The 21,210-nt window shown below is 35.0% G+C and overlaps 2 protein-coding genes across 3 annotated transcripts in view; both read right to left on the reverse strand.

The window, feature by feature from the left end:
• Nucleotides 1-21,210, reverse strand: part of LOC150084367 (cell adhesion molecule Dscam1-like) — a 99,751-nt gene that overhangs the window by 52,394 nt on the left and 26,147 nt on the right. The gene's annotated exons all lie outside the window — the stretch shown is intronic.
• LOC150084369 (cell adhesion molecule DSCAM-like) lies at nucleotides 412-20,629 on the reverse strand. Its single transcript, XM_090375265.1, has 10 exons — nucleotides 20,581-20,629; nucleotides 19,925-20,134; nucleotides 19,275-19,397; nucleotides 19,006-19,173; nucleotides 17,085-17,363; nucleotides 16,411-16,533; nucleotides 16,142-16,309; nucleotides 1,452-1,730; nucleotides 755-874; nucleotides 412-608 (listed from the first exon to the last, which is right to left on the reverse strand). Exons 1-10 carry the CDS (start codon nucleotides 20,627-20,629, stop codon nucleotides 412-414), a joined length of 1,716 nt encoding a protein of 571 aa, XP_090231391.1.

The following is a 21,210-nucleotide window of genomic DNA, read 5'->3' on the forward strand; positions in this document are numbered from 1 at the left end:
TGTGTATATGAATATCCAATGCATAAAGAACATGTATACAATATATTAATTGGGCAAGAACAACAAATAAAAGTAGTAGCATAATCTTGCATTTAGAACTTAAGCTATGTGAATACCAGAGACCAATTCATGGATAAACTCATTCAATTTGTTACGATACTAAAATTATCATCAATTTGTGGACATGCAGCAGTACTATATGAGTGAAAACTCCAATAACTATCTGTCCAATGGCATAACATAATAAAAATATAAAGTTAATATCAATTAAAGCGCATCATATAAAAGGTTGTTGTAAATATTCAAGGGAAATCTTCCTTGCTGTTTAGTATCATTTTTTTAATTCACACACTGAAAAGAATAGTAGGTAAACTAGCCTGGAGATGCCATAGATTCCATTTTAAGGCAACGTTATGCATACATGAACAAAAACATACCAATTACTTTAATGCTGACTGTTTTGATCAGGTCTTTTCCAACACCATTAGAAATATGACACAGATAAAGACCCTCATGCTGTTTGGCGACTGGCGAGACAATAAGAGACCCATTTGGTGTCAGCGCTATATCAGAATTGGACTGAACTAGGGAAAAATCTGTTCCAGTACCTGCGAAGAAAAGGAAGATTTAGCTTTGAAATTAGAGAACGTGCGAAGTTATTAAAATAAACGACACTACGCATTTTTATAAAACAGCGATTCTTAACCTCTAATATATGAGAAATAAAACTTTGTGTTCAGGATAGGACCCTTACCAAATGATTTCTTCCACTCGGTTCTGGGACTAGGTTTGCCAATCCCTTGACATGGTAAAAGGACTGTGTCGCCGGTCATAACATCTTGGTCAACAGGACTAACAATCCAAACAGGAGGAACTGAAAATAAAATTAAATACCGTGAATTCTGGACAAGTTATGAATTTTTGCTGTCGACGAAGACACTAAATGAACAAAAAGGTATTAACATGAAGTTAAAAAAAAAGAAAGCTAATGACAAATTTTGTTCATAAAACGAACGAAAAAAGCTATTTGTTACAGTACTTTTGCAATCGCTACTGATTAAAAAGCATCATAGAAGGAATCGCATTCTATAATGGCATTATGTATACTAAAATAATAATCAAACAGTGAGCACTTTAATTATTTGCTTGTATTGAGCATAATAACATAATTTCAAAATAAATGTATTGATAAAGGTAAAATCAAAGTAATCGTAATTAATTTTAAAACAAAAAAATGTGTTAAAATTAAGAATCAATATTGATTTGAAGATCTAAACAGCTTCTTCCGTGGTCGAAAAAATACATAAAAGCTTCAATAAATCTTATAGCAACGATACACATGTTAACAGAGCCAATTTATATCAATCAACAGCTATTCAAATCGTAATCTGAGTGTTACCGAACTAAAATATGTTACAAGATATGGCTTATAAAATATGATGGGCACTTACCTAAAACTCTTAAGGTGGCTCCATGTGAATCGGACATTTTTCCTGATGTGACTGTACAGGAATAGTTTCCTGAGTCCTCCTCTTGTACGGGATCAATGATTAACGTGGACACATCAGGATAAGACCGAATCTGCACGTTGGAAGACTTAGTTACCTCTTTGCCATCCCTTAACCATTTAAACTTTAGCCCCTCTCCGGTGGTAGTTGAACAAGCTGTAACCAGTCGTTCCCCTTTTATTACTGGACTAGGGAAGGAGAAAGGCCGTATCTTTAACAATCCTAAAAGATTTAATAATACAGCATGAAAAAAAGGCAACAGAGCAGTATAAATTAGCTCAGACATCACTAATTTCTATTCGTTATTGACACACACTACTGCTATTCTGATGATCAACAAGATGATGTTTCATGCCCTTAAATAGACGAAAGACTCATTCTGTTTTTGGCATTTACACTATTTTTGAATATACAAAAGGAAGTGAAACAGCACATCAGAGATCGTAAATTAAATTTCCAGAGAATTATTGTCATCTTCATGTAGTTGTGCATTTTTAAGTGGAGGTCATACAAAAGCATTTTATGCATACAAGGACTTAAGATCAAGATTTGAAATTTCAGACTTATGTGCAAAGCATAGTTATATTACATTTGTGTAAAGAATATCAACGTATCAACAATAGCAGACAGGCATTCGATTACCTACAAACAGTAAACATGATTGGACTTGCTGAATACCCAACTGATCTATTATCCAGATCTTGCCACAGAATTCTACTTGTTCCCAAAACTGAAGGAACATAACATAGGACTGAAATTTTTCTGGGAACTAGGATGTAATGCCGAGGATGATTTTATATTCGAAGAATATTGGAGATAAAAGACAGATGCATATTGCCCTTCCAATTCGAGTACGAATTTTTTAAATAATCCTCGTCGTTGTGGAAAAAAACCTTTACAGAATAATTACTCTAGTCCTGCATTTTCTTAATTTTTATTTAAGTTGAAAACCACTTCAAACAATTGTGACCTTTCCAAGAACCGCGTACTATCCACCCATATGAATTACATGGGCATTATTTATTTATTTTTTTTGACAGATCGCCTCAGACACATAATGAGGGTCTTCGGGTTGCCTATTCCTTGGTTAAGGGGCGGCAGTATAATCCAAAACGCATGTACGTCAAACTTTGGTAAACTACACGGCTGTTATTGTTGCGCCATCTATTGGTGATAAGTAAAACATCTCGTTGAGAATTGATGCTGACTTAATATTGTGACCATGAAAGACATTACTTTTCCTAATACAAAGTTACTGAAATATAAGAGATAATGACTGTGTTAGCCTTGTAACTTAAATAAATATATTAACTAATATATAAATATAAGGAATTAATGTTCTCACGTCCTGTGAAACATATGTCTGCCTCCTTTTCAAGGACGTTATTTCCTGCAATAATTTGACATTTGTCCTTGACCTACTTGTTGCTGTAATGCATTAGTGCGTATATAATTTCAAAATTGAGCAGCACAAAAGGTTTTAATTCTTTCTGCGAATATTCATAAAAAATTCTTTGAAATCATCCTCCGTCTTCTTACAATGTTGCAATTCCACCATAAGAAATACGAATTATTTATTAGACTGATCTCACCATTAATCTTTAATATTGCACCATGTGTGAAAGATATGTAGCTTCTATAGTGAATAATTTTCTGTTAGATTAATGAAATATAATGCTATAAATATCTTAAAACAGTTTAATTTTCATGCTTTAAAATGAGATAATATTTTAGTGAAGCAAAATGAGCAAGGCCGCCACCCACTCAGCAGTTACACTATTAATACACAGGCTGATGAACGGGGTTGCTAACATATTTTTGGGCAATTTAAAAGAAACGACCCCGTCAAGTGACCTTGAAGACAGCAAAAGACTTGAGAGCATGGAAGGTGAAGGTGTGTAATGCAACTAACATTGGGTGTTTAACTTTCGCATATTCTTGGACGACTAACAGCTGCAGTGCAAGGTGTTCAAGCATCTGCCCGACAGTCCTTTTGCTCGAGGCGAATCACGTGATCAGGCAGCTGCACCAGCAAAGGGGGAGAGGTTGGGAGAAACAAGTGCCATTTTTGCTTTTGTCGTGTTGCGAAGGGCAACTTCCGGTGAAGTGATGATGCCTTTTCTCGGACTTTAAATTCTTTTCGACCAATTAAAAAGCAGCTGTTTCCTCTAGATATGATTGAGTCAGAAGAATGACTAAGCTATCCGTGCCTGTTAATGTCTATTTCGCAATGAATATCCTCTCAGACTTACAAATTTCATTCTCAGGAAGCTTAAAACTGACTACTAAATTTGCACTTTGTTTATCGGTGAAGGAGGGGAGATTTGTTTGGGAAAAAAGAGAGAGAGAGAACAGAGATTAAAAAAAGATGCATATAATCTTTCCTATTCGAAGTACAAATTGTTTTGAATAAAGTTTAGGGTAAAAATCTTTACGAAATAAACGTTTACAGAGAGGAATACTTTTTATATAGGAATTCACCAGCAAGATCTAAGAAATGGAGTGAAAGCGATGGATGAAACTGTCAACACATCAAGGATTAGAGATTTATATCTTAAAAAATAATAGAAAAATATAAACTGTATTGCAGGGGTTCTCAAACTTTGCGATACTGAGACACTCCAAAGTCATAAATATACTTTTTATATAGGAATTTATCAGGGGCAGATCTAAAAATTGGAGTCCAGTCAGCAAACTAAAATAAGGGCCCATGTTTCGGTACAGAATGCCAAACTCGTTGTTTATGTTGCGATAAAGCATAATGATGGATGAAACTGTCAACACATTAAAGACTAGCGATTTATATCTCAAAAAATATCATTAAAGAGGATCTGTGGGTTATCATTTTCTTTAAGGAACAAAAAGTAAAATGTACTGCAGTGTTTTCAAATTTTGTGATACTGAGACACTAAAATCATTAAAAAATGTGTGCCACCCCCCCCCCCCCCCAATGAATAAACCTAATGATTTAAACCTACCTATGGGTGGACAGTGTCAAGTTATCGCCAATGTCAGATAAAAGTTTGTAACATGATCGATAGGTATCAACTGTTACACTCTGATAGCATCATTTTCTTTAATTAAGGGACGAAGTAAATTCTGCTGTGAACGAATAAATTCCACTCCATAATTCAGGATCTATTCCCCAAGTATGGAAAAGAATAAGAACCGTACAGAACGAACAGTTAGCAATATTTTTAATTCTCGAAAGTCACCAAATAAAGAGTATATTTACTAAGTATAGATCAAGAATTCTCCACTGAATATCATCAAGCAGATTAATACTGTCATCTGCTCCAGACAATAAGTCAATGGTACATTTTAAGAAGATCTGCTAGTCGCAAATTCCTTTAGCCGAAGGATGACCTAGAGAGTTCAGCAAAAACGATTTTGAGGGAACAATCGCAGCTTCAATTTAGAGGAAATTTCGACAGGGTCAAAAGCAAGGGCAATATTTGGTACGCGAATTACTTCTATACAACTCGACCAGAACATATAAAATAAAAAAAGAACGCAAGTATAAGACAAAATTGGAAATTAAATCTGTACTATAATCAATCGTAGCCAGTAAATTTTTAATAATACTCTTTAAAGTCTTCTCTAAAACGTGACACAACGGACAATAGTTCCAAAGATAATTCGCTTAAATGAGATATCAAATCTTGAAAGGTTGAATTCTGAAACGAAGAATATACGAAAATCAGTCACTAAAATGCAAAGAGCACTTAGAACTTAAGAAACCACCAGAAAACATTTCTTCCCCATCCTGGACCGTATGTCAACAACGTTTTCTATCGATGTCTTCTCGGCGTCTATAAAGGTAGAGCACATTTCTTGAAAGGGATTCGTGGTATCACTAGAAGTAAAATGCCTGTAGACTCATAAAAGCTATTTAATCATGTGACCACCAAGGCTTGGCATGTGCGAAGATTCTGCATAATTTAGAGTACTGCACGATAAATGCAAGCCAAAACCCGGTTTAGTAAGTTGGAACGTTAATAATAATGGTATTCCAAGAATAATTTCACCGAAAAAAGAATCCAAATACCCTTTACACAATTATTTTATTATGTGACGATGAAATAAAATGACCTTCCGAGAAACCGGTAATAATAAACTCAAATGGTGTATGATCCGAATAAAATTTGAATTCATGAACAATTTTAATAAACTTAGTCATAAAATGAGATGCCCGCAGGAGTCAAATTAAAATCGAATACAATTAATACTTGGTGTCTTTTACTGCACACTTCCATCAACCACCCAAGAATTCATGTTAAAGTTTGAACAACAACGGTAGGGAAGAATATATAAGATAATAATCACCACTTTAAGAAAAATACTCGTTGAACAAATAAAGCCAAAGATACTTATTTATTTCTTTTTTTTTTGAAATCTTCGTTGGGTTTCCAAATTAAGAGAGTCGTTGTTGATGAATTTTTAATGCTTGAATAGTAAGGGATGAAACATTTAAAACTTTTGGTTTAAATAGTTTATATAAAATAGAAATCCCTCCATATTAATTGAAAGGAAGTAACTCAATAATATTAGAGGTTTCTAAGGGAAAAAGAATGAGAAAATAATGCTATTTATCGATTGTAAACTTCGAAATTTCTGCAAATGAAGTCACTGAAGGTCATGAAACAAGTTGGTTCTCTTTGAGAAGGAAACTTCCCTGCACATCTTTCAGGTTACGTTGGCGTTATAAAGTAACCTGAAATGATTAACCTGATACTGGACCCCATGAATAAAATACTTCAATACCGTGATCAAAAAAATATAATTATAACAGCAATTTCTGGAAGATTTTAACAGTAATTTACAATTTCTATTTCTCTAATATGAATGAATGCAATGAAATTAATTCCGATATAACGAACCTGGATTAATCGCAGTCACTGAGAAAGCAGATCAGATACCTAGAGCGTTTAGATACTAATTAACGTTAGCCGAATTTAAAAGGCAAGCAACATGTATCTTAAATAAGCTGATATTAAAGTAATTATTTATGCCTAATGTATTCATAAATGGCATTAAATTCTTCTAAAACTTACAAATCAACGCATCCCCAATGATTAAGTCAGAGATACGAATCTTACTGGTATTTTTCAAAAACCAGAAATTCCCAGATACCCACCAGTCTGTTCACCAAACAACGATGGCAGCCATATTTCCACAAGCAGTAGAGACCGCAAGCACATAGTTTTCCCCATTATGTTCTTATAAACCACACTGTGTTAATGAATCCTCTCAATTATTTTCTATTGATGATCACAGAACAGAAGATGGAAAAATACGCTTATTCTCAATGAAAAAGCAACGTTGGACACCACTAACTGTTATATTCGATCACAATTATGCCTACACAACTCAAAGACGTGTGTCAATGGCGTCAGTTATTTAACAACAACAAATAACAGCGCCATCTGTAGTAAAAAGCTAGAATTTTTCTAACCATGACCATATCTGATAAAAGAAAAATGATCTTGGAGTGAATGTTCGAATTAATTAAATCAGCTAATTTTAGGCTAATTAAATCATTTCATGAAATCGGTATTAATAGAATCGTAAATCATTAAAATGGAACGAAAATTATATCAATCAAGAGATTTGGCAGTACCGATTTTCCATGGAGTGGAACTTCATTTCACCTACTTCCAACCAATCAAAACAAAAATTTACCAATATCGAAGACTATGATATATTCACATTATATTATTATAGTTCGAATAGTATTATTCATAAGTAATACATAATAAATCAAAGGACCTACCTGTCAAGGAGCCAAGATTCTTTTCTAAATATAAAATCGCCTTCAAATATTAAAATCATCCAACTATAAGAAATAAAAGTGGATTAAAATATATATTAAATCATACCAGATATTACTATTTCACTTATGTCATGCATATTTGATGCATAAAGAGTATTAGAATGTTTTAAACGATTTAATGTTCCCATATTTAAAAAATTAATCCACATTATCAATGGAATCTCATAAGAAAAAATGCATACACTCTAACAACATAAGTAGGAATATATTTAAATATTCTTTAAAACGAGAAATATATTGAGCGTTTTTAATTAAAAATAATTAATTTAAAACCTAGATTAGAGTTTCTCAACTTTTTTTTTTTTAAATATGTGGACCAGATCAGATTTCTTTAAGATATTTCCACAACTATGGGAACATCTTTAAGAAGCATGAGATCTCAGCTCGCGTTAATGTTGTTGTGTTTAGGAGAATCAGCGATAGAGGCCATATTGCTCCGTGTATATTGTCTGTGTTCTGAAGTTGATTTTCTGTTTTGCTGCACGAAAAAACCAAGTTTCCGGGAAGGAAACTATGCTACTCTCGCCTGAGACTGACTAACTCAGCCACGTTGTGAGAAAGGCCCATAAAAATTCTTCCCGTCATCGATGGGACTCTATGTATATGTGGTTAGATTAGATTATGATTTTATTGGCGTATTAGCATCTAAGGCTATTATGCGCAGGGAGATAATTATATCGGTAAAAAGCAGTATATATATTTAATGTTAAAATGAAGATTTATGCAATAAAGTATCATATGTTTAAGAGGGTAAATATTCTATATAATATTGGTGTAAATACACCATAGAAAACTCTTAAACGAAAAAATTACGTTTGTAGTTTGAAGGGGCATCATTTTATCTGTATCTCATATTGTGCTCCTCCTTCACAACGAGTTGCCATGTATTGCACTACCTCGAATAAGTAACGCTTCACCAAAAGTTACTCTTGTTACTTATTCTCGGTGGGCATCACCACCCAGACGGCACCGTTTGAAATATGGTATGCGATAAAGATCTGTTATCCTCATACTATCCCTATTAGACTTAGGAAAGCAAAAATGATCTAGGAAAGTGATAGTAGGAGAGGTAGAGGAAGGAAATGCCGTAGAAGGAAGAAAGGGACAGTTACTCCTTCAACTCACACTACTCAAAAGCTCATAAATTCCTCGAATAGGCGACGCTTCCCCAGTAGAGAAGATTGTTGTTACATATTCTTGGAAACTCAGTGGCCATCAGGCCCCCAGACGGCACCGTTTCAAGGCTTGTTGGCCCTTCATCGATGGGTGTGCAGGCACCCTGATATTGCAGACATGACAATCCAGTTGTGAAGATAATCCTGGAAATGAGTGAATCACACAATATGAGAGATACCAGACCACCCACTGATGAAGGGCCAACAATCATTGAAACGGTGCCGTCTGGGTGGTAGTGGTGCCCACCGAGAATAAGTTGTTGTTGTTGTTATGGGATTTCTGGCGCAAGGGCTACATAGGCCATATTGCGCCTATCGAAGTTAGTAAGTATACATGTGATAACTGCTCTAGGAGCAATTAGAGTTGGTCATACATTTTAATTTTTTTCAAGTAGGTGAAAAATTCGGAGAGTTTTGCGTCATTACCTATGATGCTGTTGAGTGACAAGAGGTTTGAGATGGAGCTGAAAGTAGACTGTCGGGCAATGTCGAACAAGCTACATTCAATCAGAATGTGCTTCACTGATAGCGGCTGCAAACAGTGCGTGCACTGAGGAGGATCATTTCCTGTGAGCAGAAAGAGATGAGTAAGGTGAGCGTGGCCAATTCGGGTTCTGGCTAGAAGTACTTCTTCCTTTCTGATTTTACGGAAGCTAGAGGTCCATAATTGTGGTTCAGGTTTCAATTGAAACAGTTTATTATGTGTTTGTTTTTTCCACAGAAGAGTCCATTGTTCCATACATATTTCCTGTATTTTATGTTTATAATCAGGATAGGGAACAAGATCATTTGATAAGGCTACGTTGGAGGGATGCTTTGCTGCATGATCAGCGCACTCATTTCCAGGAATACCGCTGTGGCCTGGGATCCAGGAGAACACAACAGTGCAATGTTGCTCATGGAGATGTATCAGTTCTTGTCTTATTAGCTTTACCAAAGGATTGCAAGGTGAGGTGTTTGTGAGAGCTAAGAGAGCACTCTTGGAATCAGTGTACACTATACTTTTATTCGTTGACAGGAGGGAAATATTTTCCAGGGCAAGTTTAATTGCATAGAGTTCAGCAGTATAGCTGCTGCATTCAGCTGGAAGTGGAATAGAAACAGTTGTATTAGGGAAGACAGCAGCTGCACCCACTTTATTGCCCGACTTTGAACCGTCAGTGTAAATCTTAGAAAAGTGGGAATAATTTTCTTCATGGACAAGATGCAATTGTCTGATGTTAACATCTGCTAGAGCACCTTTTCCCCATTTTTCAAAGTAATCATCGTATGAAGGAGTTAAGGTAATCCATGGGGGATCCGGATCTTTTAAATCTCTGATGATATTATGAAAGGAAATATTTCAGCATTCTAATTGGTTCTGTAATCTGATACCGGCAGGTCGGATTGTTCTGGGTTTGTTTCCATAGTGTGTTCTCCACTGCGGATCATACAGTAGTGGCCAAATAGGATGAGTGGGGAAGCTTTTCATTTTAGCAGAGTAGTTTAACAGTAACATCTTTCTCCTGATACTGAGTGGAGGTTCGTGAGCCTCAACATACAGACTTTGAACAGGTGATGTTCTGTATGCACCCAGGGCAATCCTAAGGGCAGCATGCTGGATTGGAGCAAGACGAGCCAAAGTACTCTCTCTAGCAGAGTCATAGACAGGCGCTCCATAATCTAGGCGAGATCTAATTAGAGACCTATACATGTGGAGCAGGGTGTACCGGTTTGCACCCCAGGATGTACTAGAGACGACCCGAAGTATGTTAATTTTCTTAAGGCAGGTGGTTCGTAGGTGTTTAACATGCTCCTGAAAATTTAGATTCTTATCAAAAATTAGCCCTAGGAGACGAATACTGTTAACGATTGGAAGAGGATGATTGGCCAAGTGTAACTCGGGTTCTGGATGCATTTTGTACTTGTTGCAGAAGTGCATGGCCATAGATTTGTGTTTTGATAATCGATATCCATTTTGTGTCATCCATAGTTCAATATTATTTATTGATATTTGTAATTGCCTCTCAATATAATTTATAGTCTGAGAATGGCAGGACAAGGTAAGATCATCAGCATAAATATATGAGTCAACAGTGTTTGGAATGCTGTTTGTGATATTGTTAATTCGTATAGCAAATAGAGTGGCACTGAGGACAGAGCCTTGAGGGACACCTCCGAGAATAAGTAACAATAGTCTTCTCTCTTGGTGAAGCATTACTTATTCGAGGTAGTGTAATACATGACAACTCGTTGTGAAGGAGGAGCACAATATGAGAGACAGAAAAAATGATGGCCCTTCACACTACAAGCGTAGTTTTTTCGTTTAAGAGTTTTCTATGGTGTATTTACACCAATATTATATAATGTATATATATATATACATAGGGTGATTCACTACCAGTGCTACAAACTTGCAGGAGGTGTAGGGGCCACAAAGGACGTTGAAGGGGAGGGCGCGTGAACAGCGATCCCGCTGGAAGTCAGCATTTGCGAACCGGTTCCCGAGGCAGTAGGATGGACGAGTATTCAAACGTTGAACTGGCCGACATGCACCTTGCGTATGGAGCTGCGGAATTTACCAGGAACGTTTCCCGCATAGGCGTGCTCCTCATCATACGATTTTCGCACGTGTGCACAGAAGGTTACGTGAGACTGGTTGTTTCACGAGAGGTATCATGAATCGAGAGCGAACGACGAGGACGCCAGACAATGAGGAGAATGTCCTACGTCTTGCAGAAGGCAATCCGAGTACGAGTACTCGAGCGATTGGCCAACGATTGGGTATTTCCCAATCCACTGTATGGAAGATACTGTCAACAAATCAAATGAGTTCATACCATCTGCAACGCGTCCAATCATTGGAGCCTGCGGATTATCCACTCCGGAGGACGTTTGCTACTTGGTTTCTTCAACAGAAACCAAGTTTGTCAACAAACGTTTGTCGCACTGGTAGTGAATCACCCTGTATATATATATATAGAAAAGCGTTAAAACGTATATTGCTAAAAACTGGACAGTCAATTAAAATGTGTCTAATTGATAAAACTGTGTCACAGGACTCACCATAGGAGGATCATCAGCCCTCAGCAAATACGAATGTGTCAAATGACTATGTCCTATGCGGGTCCAGGCAAGAACAACTTCCTCCTTACGATTCCTGCGCAGACTAGACTGCCACGGTTCAATTACAGGCTTTATTCGATATAATTTATCCGTAGTCTGTCTATTCCACGAATCCTGCCATTGGGAGTGTATTTTCTCGTGTATTATTTGCCTGTAGTCTGTATAGGGGACTGACAGGCAGCGATTATTAGTGGGAATTGCTGATTTGGCTTGTTGGCCCTTCGTCGGTGCGTGTGCAGGCACCGTTTCAAGGCTTCTTGACCCTTCGTCGATGGGTGGGCAGGCACCCTGGTATTGAAGACATGACAATCCAGTTGTGAAGATAATCACACAGAACTGGATGAGGATTATATCTCACAGTTATTAAAGCCTGTAACACGCTGAGAGAGTCGAAATAAAAAATGAACCGTTGGTATTGGCATTTCCTAACTCTAGCGTGGCTCTGCAGTAAATATGCTGCATTCAGAGAGAATCTGCTCTGATGTAGTGGTGTCTGTAAAAACAGCAGCAGATCCTACATATGATTCCGACTTCGAGCCCTTGTGTAAACTGGCGCGAAGTCAGAATGTTCAGCTCGGTGTGCTGAATAAAGCAGGTAGACAGATGATGGAGTGTCCGAATTTCCCCAGTTTTTAAGGGACAAGTCACATGCTGGAACGTGAGCATGCCAGGGTGGAAGGGATTGCTTTGGTGTTTGGGCAACCTTGTTTACTTTCATTTTAAGTTCTTTGAGTTGCTCTTGGAGACCAATACCAAATGGATTATTGGCAGTCTTACGGGTGTTGCACACATTTTCCCATAGTGGCTCAAAAAGGAATGGCCACATAGGATGGTCTGACAGAGATTTCAGTTTTAAAGCATATTTTAACTGCTTACGTCGAAGCGATAACGGTGTTCGTTTATTTTCGAAGTATAAGCTCTGGACAAGATGTGTTCGATACGTTCCAATAACGATACGGAGAGCCTGATGATGGACAGGATCCAGCCATCGAAGTACACTGTCTCTGGCCAAATTGTATACCAGGGACCAGTAATCTAGTCTGGATGGTACGAGTGCATGGTAAATGCATCAGTCCGCACCCCAAGACGTAGAGGCGAGAGAGTGGAGAATATTCAAGCCTTTTGTGCACTTTGTACGGAGTTAACAGATGTGATCCAGAAAGGTTAGCTTTTTATCAAATACGAGTCCCAAGAATTTTGTGTCCGTCGCTACTTGAATAGCATTTTGTCCGAGCCTTAATTCAGGTTCATGATGAAAATTACGCTTACGACAAAAGTGTACGCAAACGGTCTTCTGCGGTGAGAACCTGAATCGATTAGACAGTGCCCAGGAATTTAGGCGATCAATGGCTTTTTGCAGTTGTCTTTCAATAACCCTCATGTTGCATGACTGACAAAATATGCTAAAGTCATCGACATAGAGGGCACTGTTTACAATTGGAGGACATTGTTCTGTGATGGAATTTACTTTGATGGCGAAAAGCGTGACACTTAATACTGATCCTTGTGGTACTCCCTCCTCTTGGCAGAAGGGACGAGAGAGTGAGGATCCCACACTAACTTGGAAAGATTGATTGGCTAAAAAGTTTTTAATAAAAATGGAGAGATGCCCTCTAAGACCATAGCTATGCAAATCTTTTAAGATGCCAAATCTCCAAGTTGTGTCATACGCTTTCTCCATGTCAAAGAATACAGACACCAAATGTTCACGTTTTAGGAAAGCGTCCCGGATGAATGTTTCCAATCTAATAGGATAGTCCAGAGTGGACCGATTCCGTCGGAAGCCGCACTGAATGTTGGAGAGAAGGTCATTTGATTCTGAATACCATATTAAACGGAAATTAATCATTATCTCTAGGATTTTGCACAGACAGCTAGTTAGAGCAATAGAACGATAATTAGTAGTGATTTTAGGATACGAACAACAATGTGGTCTGTGTTCATTATGCCGTCCTTCACAACTAGTGATTGGATGAGGCCGCTTTGGTTTCCATATTAACACGGCCCTTGTCACGATTCACTGGATGAATAACGATTTGGTGTCAGCTGGAACTTAATAATGCTAAATAGGATATACCAAGTACTAAACTCATACTTTTGCTTACCGTTTTAATACTTTTGGTAACAGAGTATGCATACTGGCCTCAATATCATCTCTATACTGCCATCTTCAAGCAGCATTTCTGTGTTCAACTAAGACTGTCTATTATTCGTTATGTTACGAATAACAATTTAAACATCTCTTTCTATAGGTCATTATTAAAACCACTTGATTCACATGAATGAAAGAAACCCCCTCCTGAGGATACACTCAAAGTTAGAAGAGTGAGAGATATATTAATTACAGTTTCAGTAAACCATAAATCCCTGCTATTATAATAACTCATAATGTTCATATTGTGAATGAGTTCCAGCTACCATCTGCCAATCAATTATTAATTCCATTCTCCCACTGTAAACTGTAAATGGCTGATGTTATAATAAGTCAACGTTCATATTGTTGAGTTCCATCTATCATCTATCACACAATTATTGAATCCCACTCTGTAGCTGCACCGTTCATTACTGTTCATATTGCAAATTTCATTTATAAACTGACTTTTCCGTTTAAAAATGAAGGGTTTTATTTTCTCCTCTTTATGTAAAACTTTTATTTTTCTTTATAAGCTACTTCCATTGACCTTTTGTCTCACTAACGTGATGTATGCATATTTCAAAACAAGATATTTGCGGATAGATTTACACATAAACATACAAATATAAAATATACTCTGTAGTATCTTAAGGCATAAATTACTATTATGCATAGTTTAAAAGCTTTATAAGAGTATACATATAGTAAAGACCTTAATCCTTACCATTATCATCAGCTTCAGCTTCCATCTTCATAAGGATCGATAACTCTGCTAAACATATTCGGAACTCACAGTGAATGCTGTTCTTAATACAGTCCTGTTCCACACCATAATTTTACAGATATCTGGAAAAACTTTCGGTACTGTTGACAATTAGTTGGCAACTTAAGAAAGTGGGCACCATCTGTGTGGTCTGAGAAAAGAATCTGAAATCTAATTATCTGAAAATGTATTTTGTACACTTAATCTGCCAATAAAATAAGTAAAAAGTAATAGTTCCCAAAAGGCCTTGTTTCAACTATACTTCGTAAACAATCATATGATCATTATGTAAAACAAAACATACACAGTAAGTCACAACAAGAATGCTCTAGTCCATCAAGGATGAAAACTTAGGATTTATAAAGGCACTCAAGTACCTTGGTTAGTAATTAAAGATCCACATAATAAATGTTAATGTCAATATCAACAATAATAATATTCGTTATTCTGATATTAAACAATATTTATATGTCCAATTTTATAAGGAGGAAGGAATTAATATTTTGAAAAAAAAAGCAAACGAATAAGACAGCGCTCTGTTCGCTAAGTATCATTACGGAAAACACTGAATCTTCATTAGGTTTGAATTCGTACTTGAAATTGACAAAACTACCATTTCATTCCTTCAGTGATCATTCTTCTCTATTTCGCCAATATGTCACCGATCATGGTCCAGTTTACTTTTTTCCCATGAACATTCTAAAAAAAATGAAGAAAATGAGCGGTTTCTCTTCATTTTAACGATCGCCTCAAGCCAAGAATAACTGGGAGTTTGAGTCGTGTTTTGATCTTCTTCTGCCATCCGTCCGTTGCTATCCTCAGGAAGCTGTAGAAAAACTTCAGACTGCCCTGGAGTTTGTTAGCGATAGACAGAACCTAATTTTATGGCATGATATTATTCCGAACATCAAAAAACTAGAAATATCCCCAAAGTATTTGTATTTTTATAGTGCATACTATATAGTTTAAGCACAGTATTCTAAATTTCTGTGGGAAGAAGAGGAAAAGACAGAACCTACTAGTGGAAAGTCCTTCTCGGTAAACTTTCTGAAATTTGAAAGTTTTTAAATAACTGAAACATTAAAGAAAATATATAGAACCAAACCCCTTTAAACTGGATTTTGAATCCGTAAGATGATAAGTTAATCCTTAGTTTCGCTCCATCCATTTAATATATTTAAACTAAATTCCATTTTACTCTAAATAAACGTATAACTGCATTTTAAAACTGAAACTTTAATAACAGGTGAATCAAAAAAAAAAAAAAAAAAAAAAACACAGGATCACTCCCTATTGAAAGACACTTTTTAATTTTCTGAAATTAAAAAAAAAATATATAAATATATATATTATGGAAGTAGACATCAAACCTTCTCTTTGAAGATAATTTTAAACAAACTTATTTAAAAAAATTCATATTTAATGCAGAAACAAACAATATACAATTAAAAATGCTCATTTTAGGAGAGTCAGGTTTAATTACATATTAAAGTACTAAAGTCAAACACCATATCAATAACTGAAACTACATTAATTACACTTGAACAGTCAGTAAACACCATTTGTGATATCGATTATTCATAAAAATTAATCATACATTACAATTAGTTCACAAAAACTTACCAATAACAGCAACTGTAATAATTTTCGACAGAACCTTTCCGACGCCGTTGGAGGCTTCGCAAATATAAGTACCCCCATCGTCTTTCGTAGCAGCATCTATATGTAAAGTTCCATTTGCTAACAGCTTGATGTGTGGGGAAAAGTGAACACCTTTAAATTCTTCGTTACCTGAAATACATTTCTGCGTATGTATAACCACAAATGATTAATAACACTTGAATATTTCAGCAATATATATTTTAGTTTATAATAAAAAAAGGTGCGCATACTTCGTAATTTCTTCTTCCATTTGATTTCTGGCAATGGTTTCCCCGATGCTTTACAACCTACTGATAGTGCATCACCTACCATTACGTCCAAATCATTAGGAATGTGAATCCACTTCGGTGGAACTGGGGAAAAAAAACAATATGACCTTGTCATTTTGAAAATTTCGTAAAGCCTAAATCAATTGTTCAAAACGCAAAATTTTACATTTTGTTGTGATCTGAGCTGTTTATGACATAAACAGTAACGGCCTTACTATTGTTAGCATGGAAATTATAGAACATTATTGCTTCACAATAGAAGCAAAGCCTCTTTGAGGCTTTTATTCTCTAATAATAAGTAGGATGTCGATAATGCCAGTCAAATTGATTTGGATGTCTCTTTTCCATTCTAAATTTTTTGTAATTTGCTTACCATAACTGGCTATAGTTCTTTAATGCGGTTTAGAGAAATTACAACTTTTCATTATAACTTAGACAAAACACAGGTTCATTGCGGAATACAGCTAAAACAGCATCAATAAGAACAAAAACCAAATCTCAATAATATCGCATTTCAAATAAAGGTAAGTAACTTTTAAGAATTCATAATTTTAAGTGGCAGAACTATAGACATATTAAATAAAAAAACTGTTTAAAAGAAATCCTTTTATATTCCAGTATATTACGGAATTTACCTAGAATTGTCAGGACTGTGGTATAACTGTCTCTTTTGCTGCCAGAAGTAACACTGCATGTATAATTACCGCTGTCATCTTCTTCAACAGGATCTATTACAATAGTTGATAAGTCAGGATAGGAACGTATTTGAATATGGGACGACTGGGTTATTTCAATACCATTTTTAAACCACTGGAAAGAAATTCCCTCTCCTTGTGTTGTTGAACAAGTAGTAGTAACTCGTTGTCCAAGAACTGAAGCACTAGGAAAGTTAAAGGGCTGTACTTTAAAAACACCTGCAAAAGATTAAGAAAAGCAGTTTTCTTTGATTAATTTTATGATTAATGATGTTTATTTCGCAAGAAAATCGCAAAATGGTTATTATTTACAAAATAACAATTAATTTTAAATTATCTTTGGCAAAAGCTACAGTTCATAAATCATATTTCGGAATTTTTTTCCAATTAGAAAAAAGAGCAAATCTATTAATGTTCAGAGTAAGTAAAACAGTGAGATGAGCAAATAAGAAACAAAGCAGTAGCTTGTACAGAATGAAAATACCTTTATTTTTTCTAATAGTATTAACAGCTTCAATGGTTATATATGAAGATAAATTTAATAACATATTATGCAAAACATTATATTAATTCGCCGACTGAGTGAGGTAGTAAATTTTACATATGATATATAAATCATAAATTAATCAGAATAGAATTCCACTTACAATTATCGTCTCCTGCAGTTGCTGTACATAACGCTAGGACCGCCATTACACAGTGGAACCAGCCTGGCATGTTTACAGTTTAGTAATTCCCTGCAAAAACCATCTACAAACTAAGGTTTCTGACTAAAATCCAGAGATATGAAAACATGGAGTTTACACACACACTTTGTTGCAAGTATATATTAGAAAACAAAGCTCTTAAACATCCAACGAATATCTTGCATGGCGCGGATGAAGTAGCATAAAGCGACTGCAGCGCCGTCTGCATTTTCTGTTACAACATAAATACAGGCATTTCAGCAAAGTAATATTCGGTTTTATTGAGATATTAAATGCACACATAGCTAGAGTTATTGTTACAAAATATATGTTAGAATAATGATAGGTTTTTGATTATCTAGAAGTCCACCAATATAAATTTTAGCAGTTAGACTTCGAAGCATTATTCATTCAGCAGATACTTTGTTTAGACATCTGATCGATTAAAAATGTAATTGTAATATTGTAAGCTAACACTATTTTACAAACACAGATGAACAAGAATCTGCAAAACCCCTCAATGAACTAATGGCAAATTTATAAAAGATAATAATTCAATCATTGAATTATTTATTCTTGTTAATGTACTGTCAGACCTGCCCTGCGTTTTCGACCAATTAGTACGATTAAATCACTCATGATAATATTTAAGAAAAAATTACATTTACTACCCAGACTAAGAATAACATAAATGTTAAAAAAAAACTTATTCTATGATTTTAAGTAATAATGACATTTAATTCACGGAAATATAAATATTACAATAATAAATGCATACAATAAACCGTTTACATAAAGGTAGTTTGTGCAGAACTATATTTGGAAGAATTTATTTAATACAGTACCAATCAAAATTCAACAGAAACTGCAAACAATGTTATGAATGAAAAATATATTTGGTAATAGTTTCATGATTCAATTTTTTTTCATATATTAATGAGAAAGGAGCATATAAACCTAAAATCGTCTCTAGAAATTGCGTCACAAATCATGCAGTATAAATCAGTATTTGTTAATTTAGCAATAACAGACTAATACAAAAGATTACCACAATCTTCAGCATGCCCCATAGTATTTGTTCAATGTCTTAACTTTATAAAACAAATGGAAACCATACTAACACAAGTTACCAATACTGAAACTACCTGAAAGGTCATCGGCATACTAAAACTCACCAATAACTGCAACTGTAACAATTTTCGACAGCACTTTTCCAACTCCGTTGGAGGCTTCGCAAATATAAGTACCCCCATCGTCTTTTGTAGCAGCTTCGATATATAACGTGCCATTCGCTAACAGTTTAATGTGTGGATTAAACTGAACATCTTTAAATTCTTCGTTACCTGAAACACATCGCTCAATATGTATAATCAGGAATAATTAATGATACTGTTGAAGTATTTCAGCAATATGCATTTTAGTTTATAAAAAAGGGTGTGCATACTTCGTAATTTCTTTTTCCACTTCATTTCTGGTGTTGGTTTTCCCGATGCTTTACAAGCTATTGATAGTGCATCACCTACCATTACATCCACATCGCTAGGAATGTGAATCCACTTTGGTGGAACTGGAAAAAAATAATTGTTATTAGGTTATCATGAGCTAAAAAAAATAGTACATAAAGAATTGCAAAAAAAAAAAAAAAGTTAAAAGTTAATAAAAATATTTCGCTGCTACCTCATAATGAAAAGCATTTTATAGTGTTAATTTATGACGCTACAATACTAATTACGAAAATATTAATTATATTCATTGTTGCATCACAAAAGAGCACAACCTTGTATAAATAAGCTTTAGTATATAGTGAGCACATAGTACATATTCTTAATGACAGACATACTAATACGAGTCTCTTATATTTCTCGAAGTCCGTTGCAATTTAAGGTAAGTAATACTTAACAGTAATTTTAAATATGTTTCATTTAAGAAAGGAAGAATTATGAATAAGCTAGTTTAAATTAGCATCTTAAGCATGAAGATGAAACGAAATAGAAAAATGATTTCACTGATATTTTATGCATTTACCTAAAATTGTCAAAACTGTGGTATAACTGTCTCTCTTGCTGCCGGAGGAAGCACTGCATGTATAATTACCACTATCATCATCTTTAACGGGATCTATTACAATATTTGACAAGTCAGTATATGACCGTATCTGAATATGGGGCAACTGGGTGATTTCGATGCCATTTTTAAACCACTGGAACGCAATTTTTTCTCCCGATGTTGTTGAACATGCAGTTGTGACTCGTTGTCCAAGCACTGGGGTGCTAGGAAAGGTAAATGGCTGGACTTTGAAAATACCTGCAAAATATCAAGGCGATTCATCAAGTACTGAAACTGCTTGATTGGTTTAAGACGATTGTAGTGATTCCATTTGATGATTCATTTATCAAATAATATAATTTGAGATATAATTTAACACAATTTGAATAATTCAAAACAATTTAAATTATTATTGGATAAAAATATAATTTCAAAAAAATATTCTCGAATCGCTTTCTATTATAAAATATAAGAAATTTATTCTGGTTCACAAAAATCAATGAGATCACTGATTAGAGAGAAAGAAGGCAGTTCACAGAATACATCAGCTTCCTCTACGTAATTAAGATAATCCTTAATTTATAAATAACTTGTATGCAGAAATAATTTTAAACTTCTCGTGCAAAATGGTACGAATTCACAGATTATTAAGAGTTAATTTTTTATCAAAAAGAAATTAACCAAATGAATGTTATTACACTTACCATTATCTTCTCCCTCTGTTGCTGCGCACCACGCTAAAAGGACCGCCATTACACAGTGAAGCCAGTCTTGCATGCTTTGGTTCAGCATTTTTCCCACAGGTTAACAATAAACTACTCTTTTATCCCGAACTAGAATTCAGAGATATCCGCTGTGATGTAACAGATTTATAAATCCATTCGTTAGAAGTATTTGCTTGTAAAGAGAAAGCATTAAGCATACATGAATACTTCGTATGGCGTGGACGAAGTAGCATCTAACAATGTAAAAGCGAGTGCAGCGCCGTCTGGATTTTTTGTTTTGACATAAAGTCATAGTATAATATGAAACAGAAAAGCATAAATCAGAAAATAATACAGAAAACTAAATTTAGTGTTGTCGTTATTAAATACACAGAACGGTAGTTGGTTTAAATTTTTCAAAAAGTACAGTAAACATTTTAACAAATAAACTTCAAAGTATTTTCGCTTGACTACTACTTAAGCATATAAACAAACAATGAAAAATATTGAATGATATTTTCTATCCATCGATAATAAAATAACATGCTCATACTTTCACTTCTGATCATTTGTATCCAGATTATATCGAATTTCTTGAAGTAATTTCCAATTTTAAAATGAAATATTGAC

This window comes from Mastigoproctus giganteus, chromosome 6 (assembly GCF_048544385.1).
Source record: "Mastigoproctus giganteus isolate SK-2022 chromosome 6, ASM4854438v1, whole genome shotgun sequence".
Lineage (NCBI taxonomy): Eukaryota > Metazoa > Arthropoda > Arachnida > Uropygi > Thelyphonidae > Mastigoproctus > Mastigoproctus giganteus.

Excerpts from the sequence above, each read along its gene's own strand:
- LOC150084369 (XM_090375265.1), bottom strand. The coding sequence starts at position 20,629 with ATGGCGGTCCTTTTAGCGTGGTGCGCAGCAACAGAGGGAGAAGATAAT. Across the intron at positions 20,135-20,580 it reads AACAGAGGGAGAAGATAATG|GTATTTTCAAAGTCCAGCCA; the intron begins GTAAGTGTAATA and ends GATATTTTGCAG. Across the intron at positions 1,731-16,141 it reads TATTACAGTTGCTGTTATTG|GATTGTTAAAGATACGGCCT; the intron begins GTAAGTTTTTGT and ends TAAATCTTTTAG.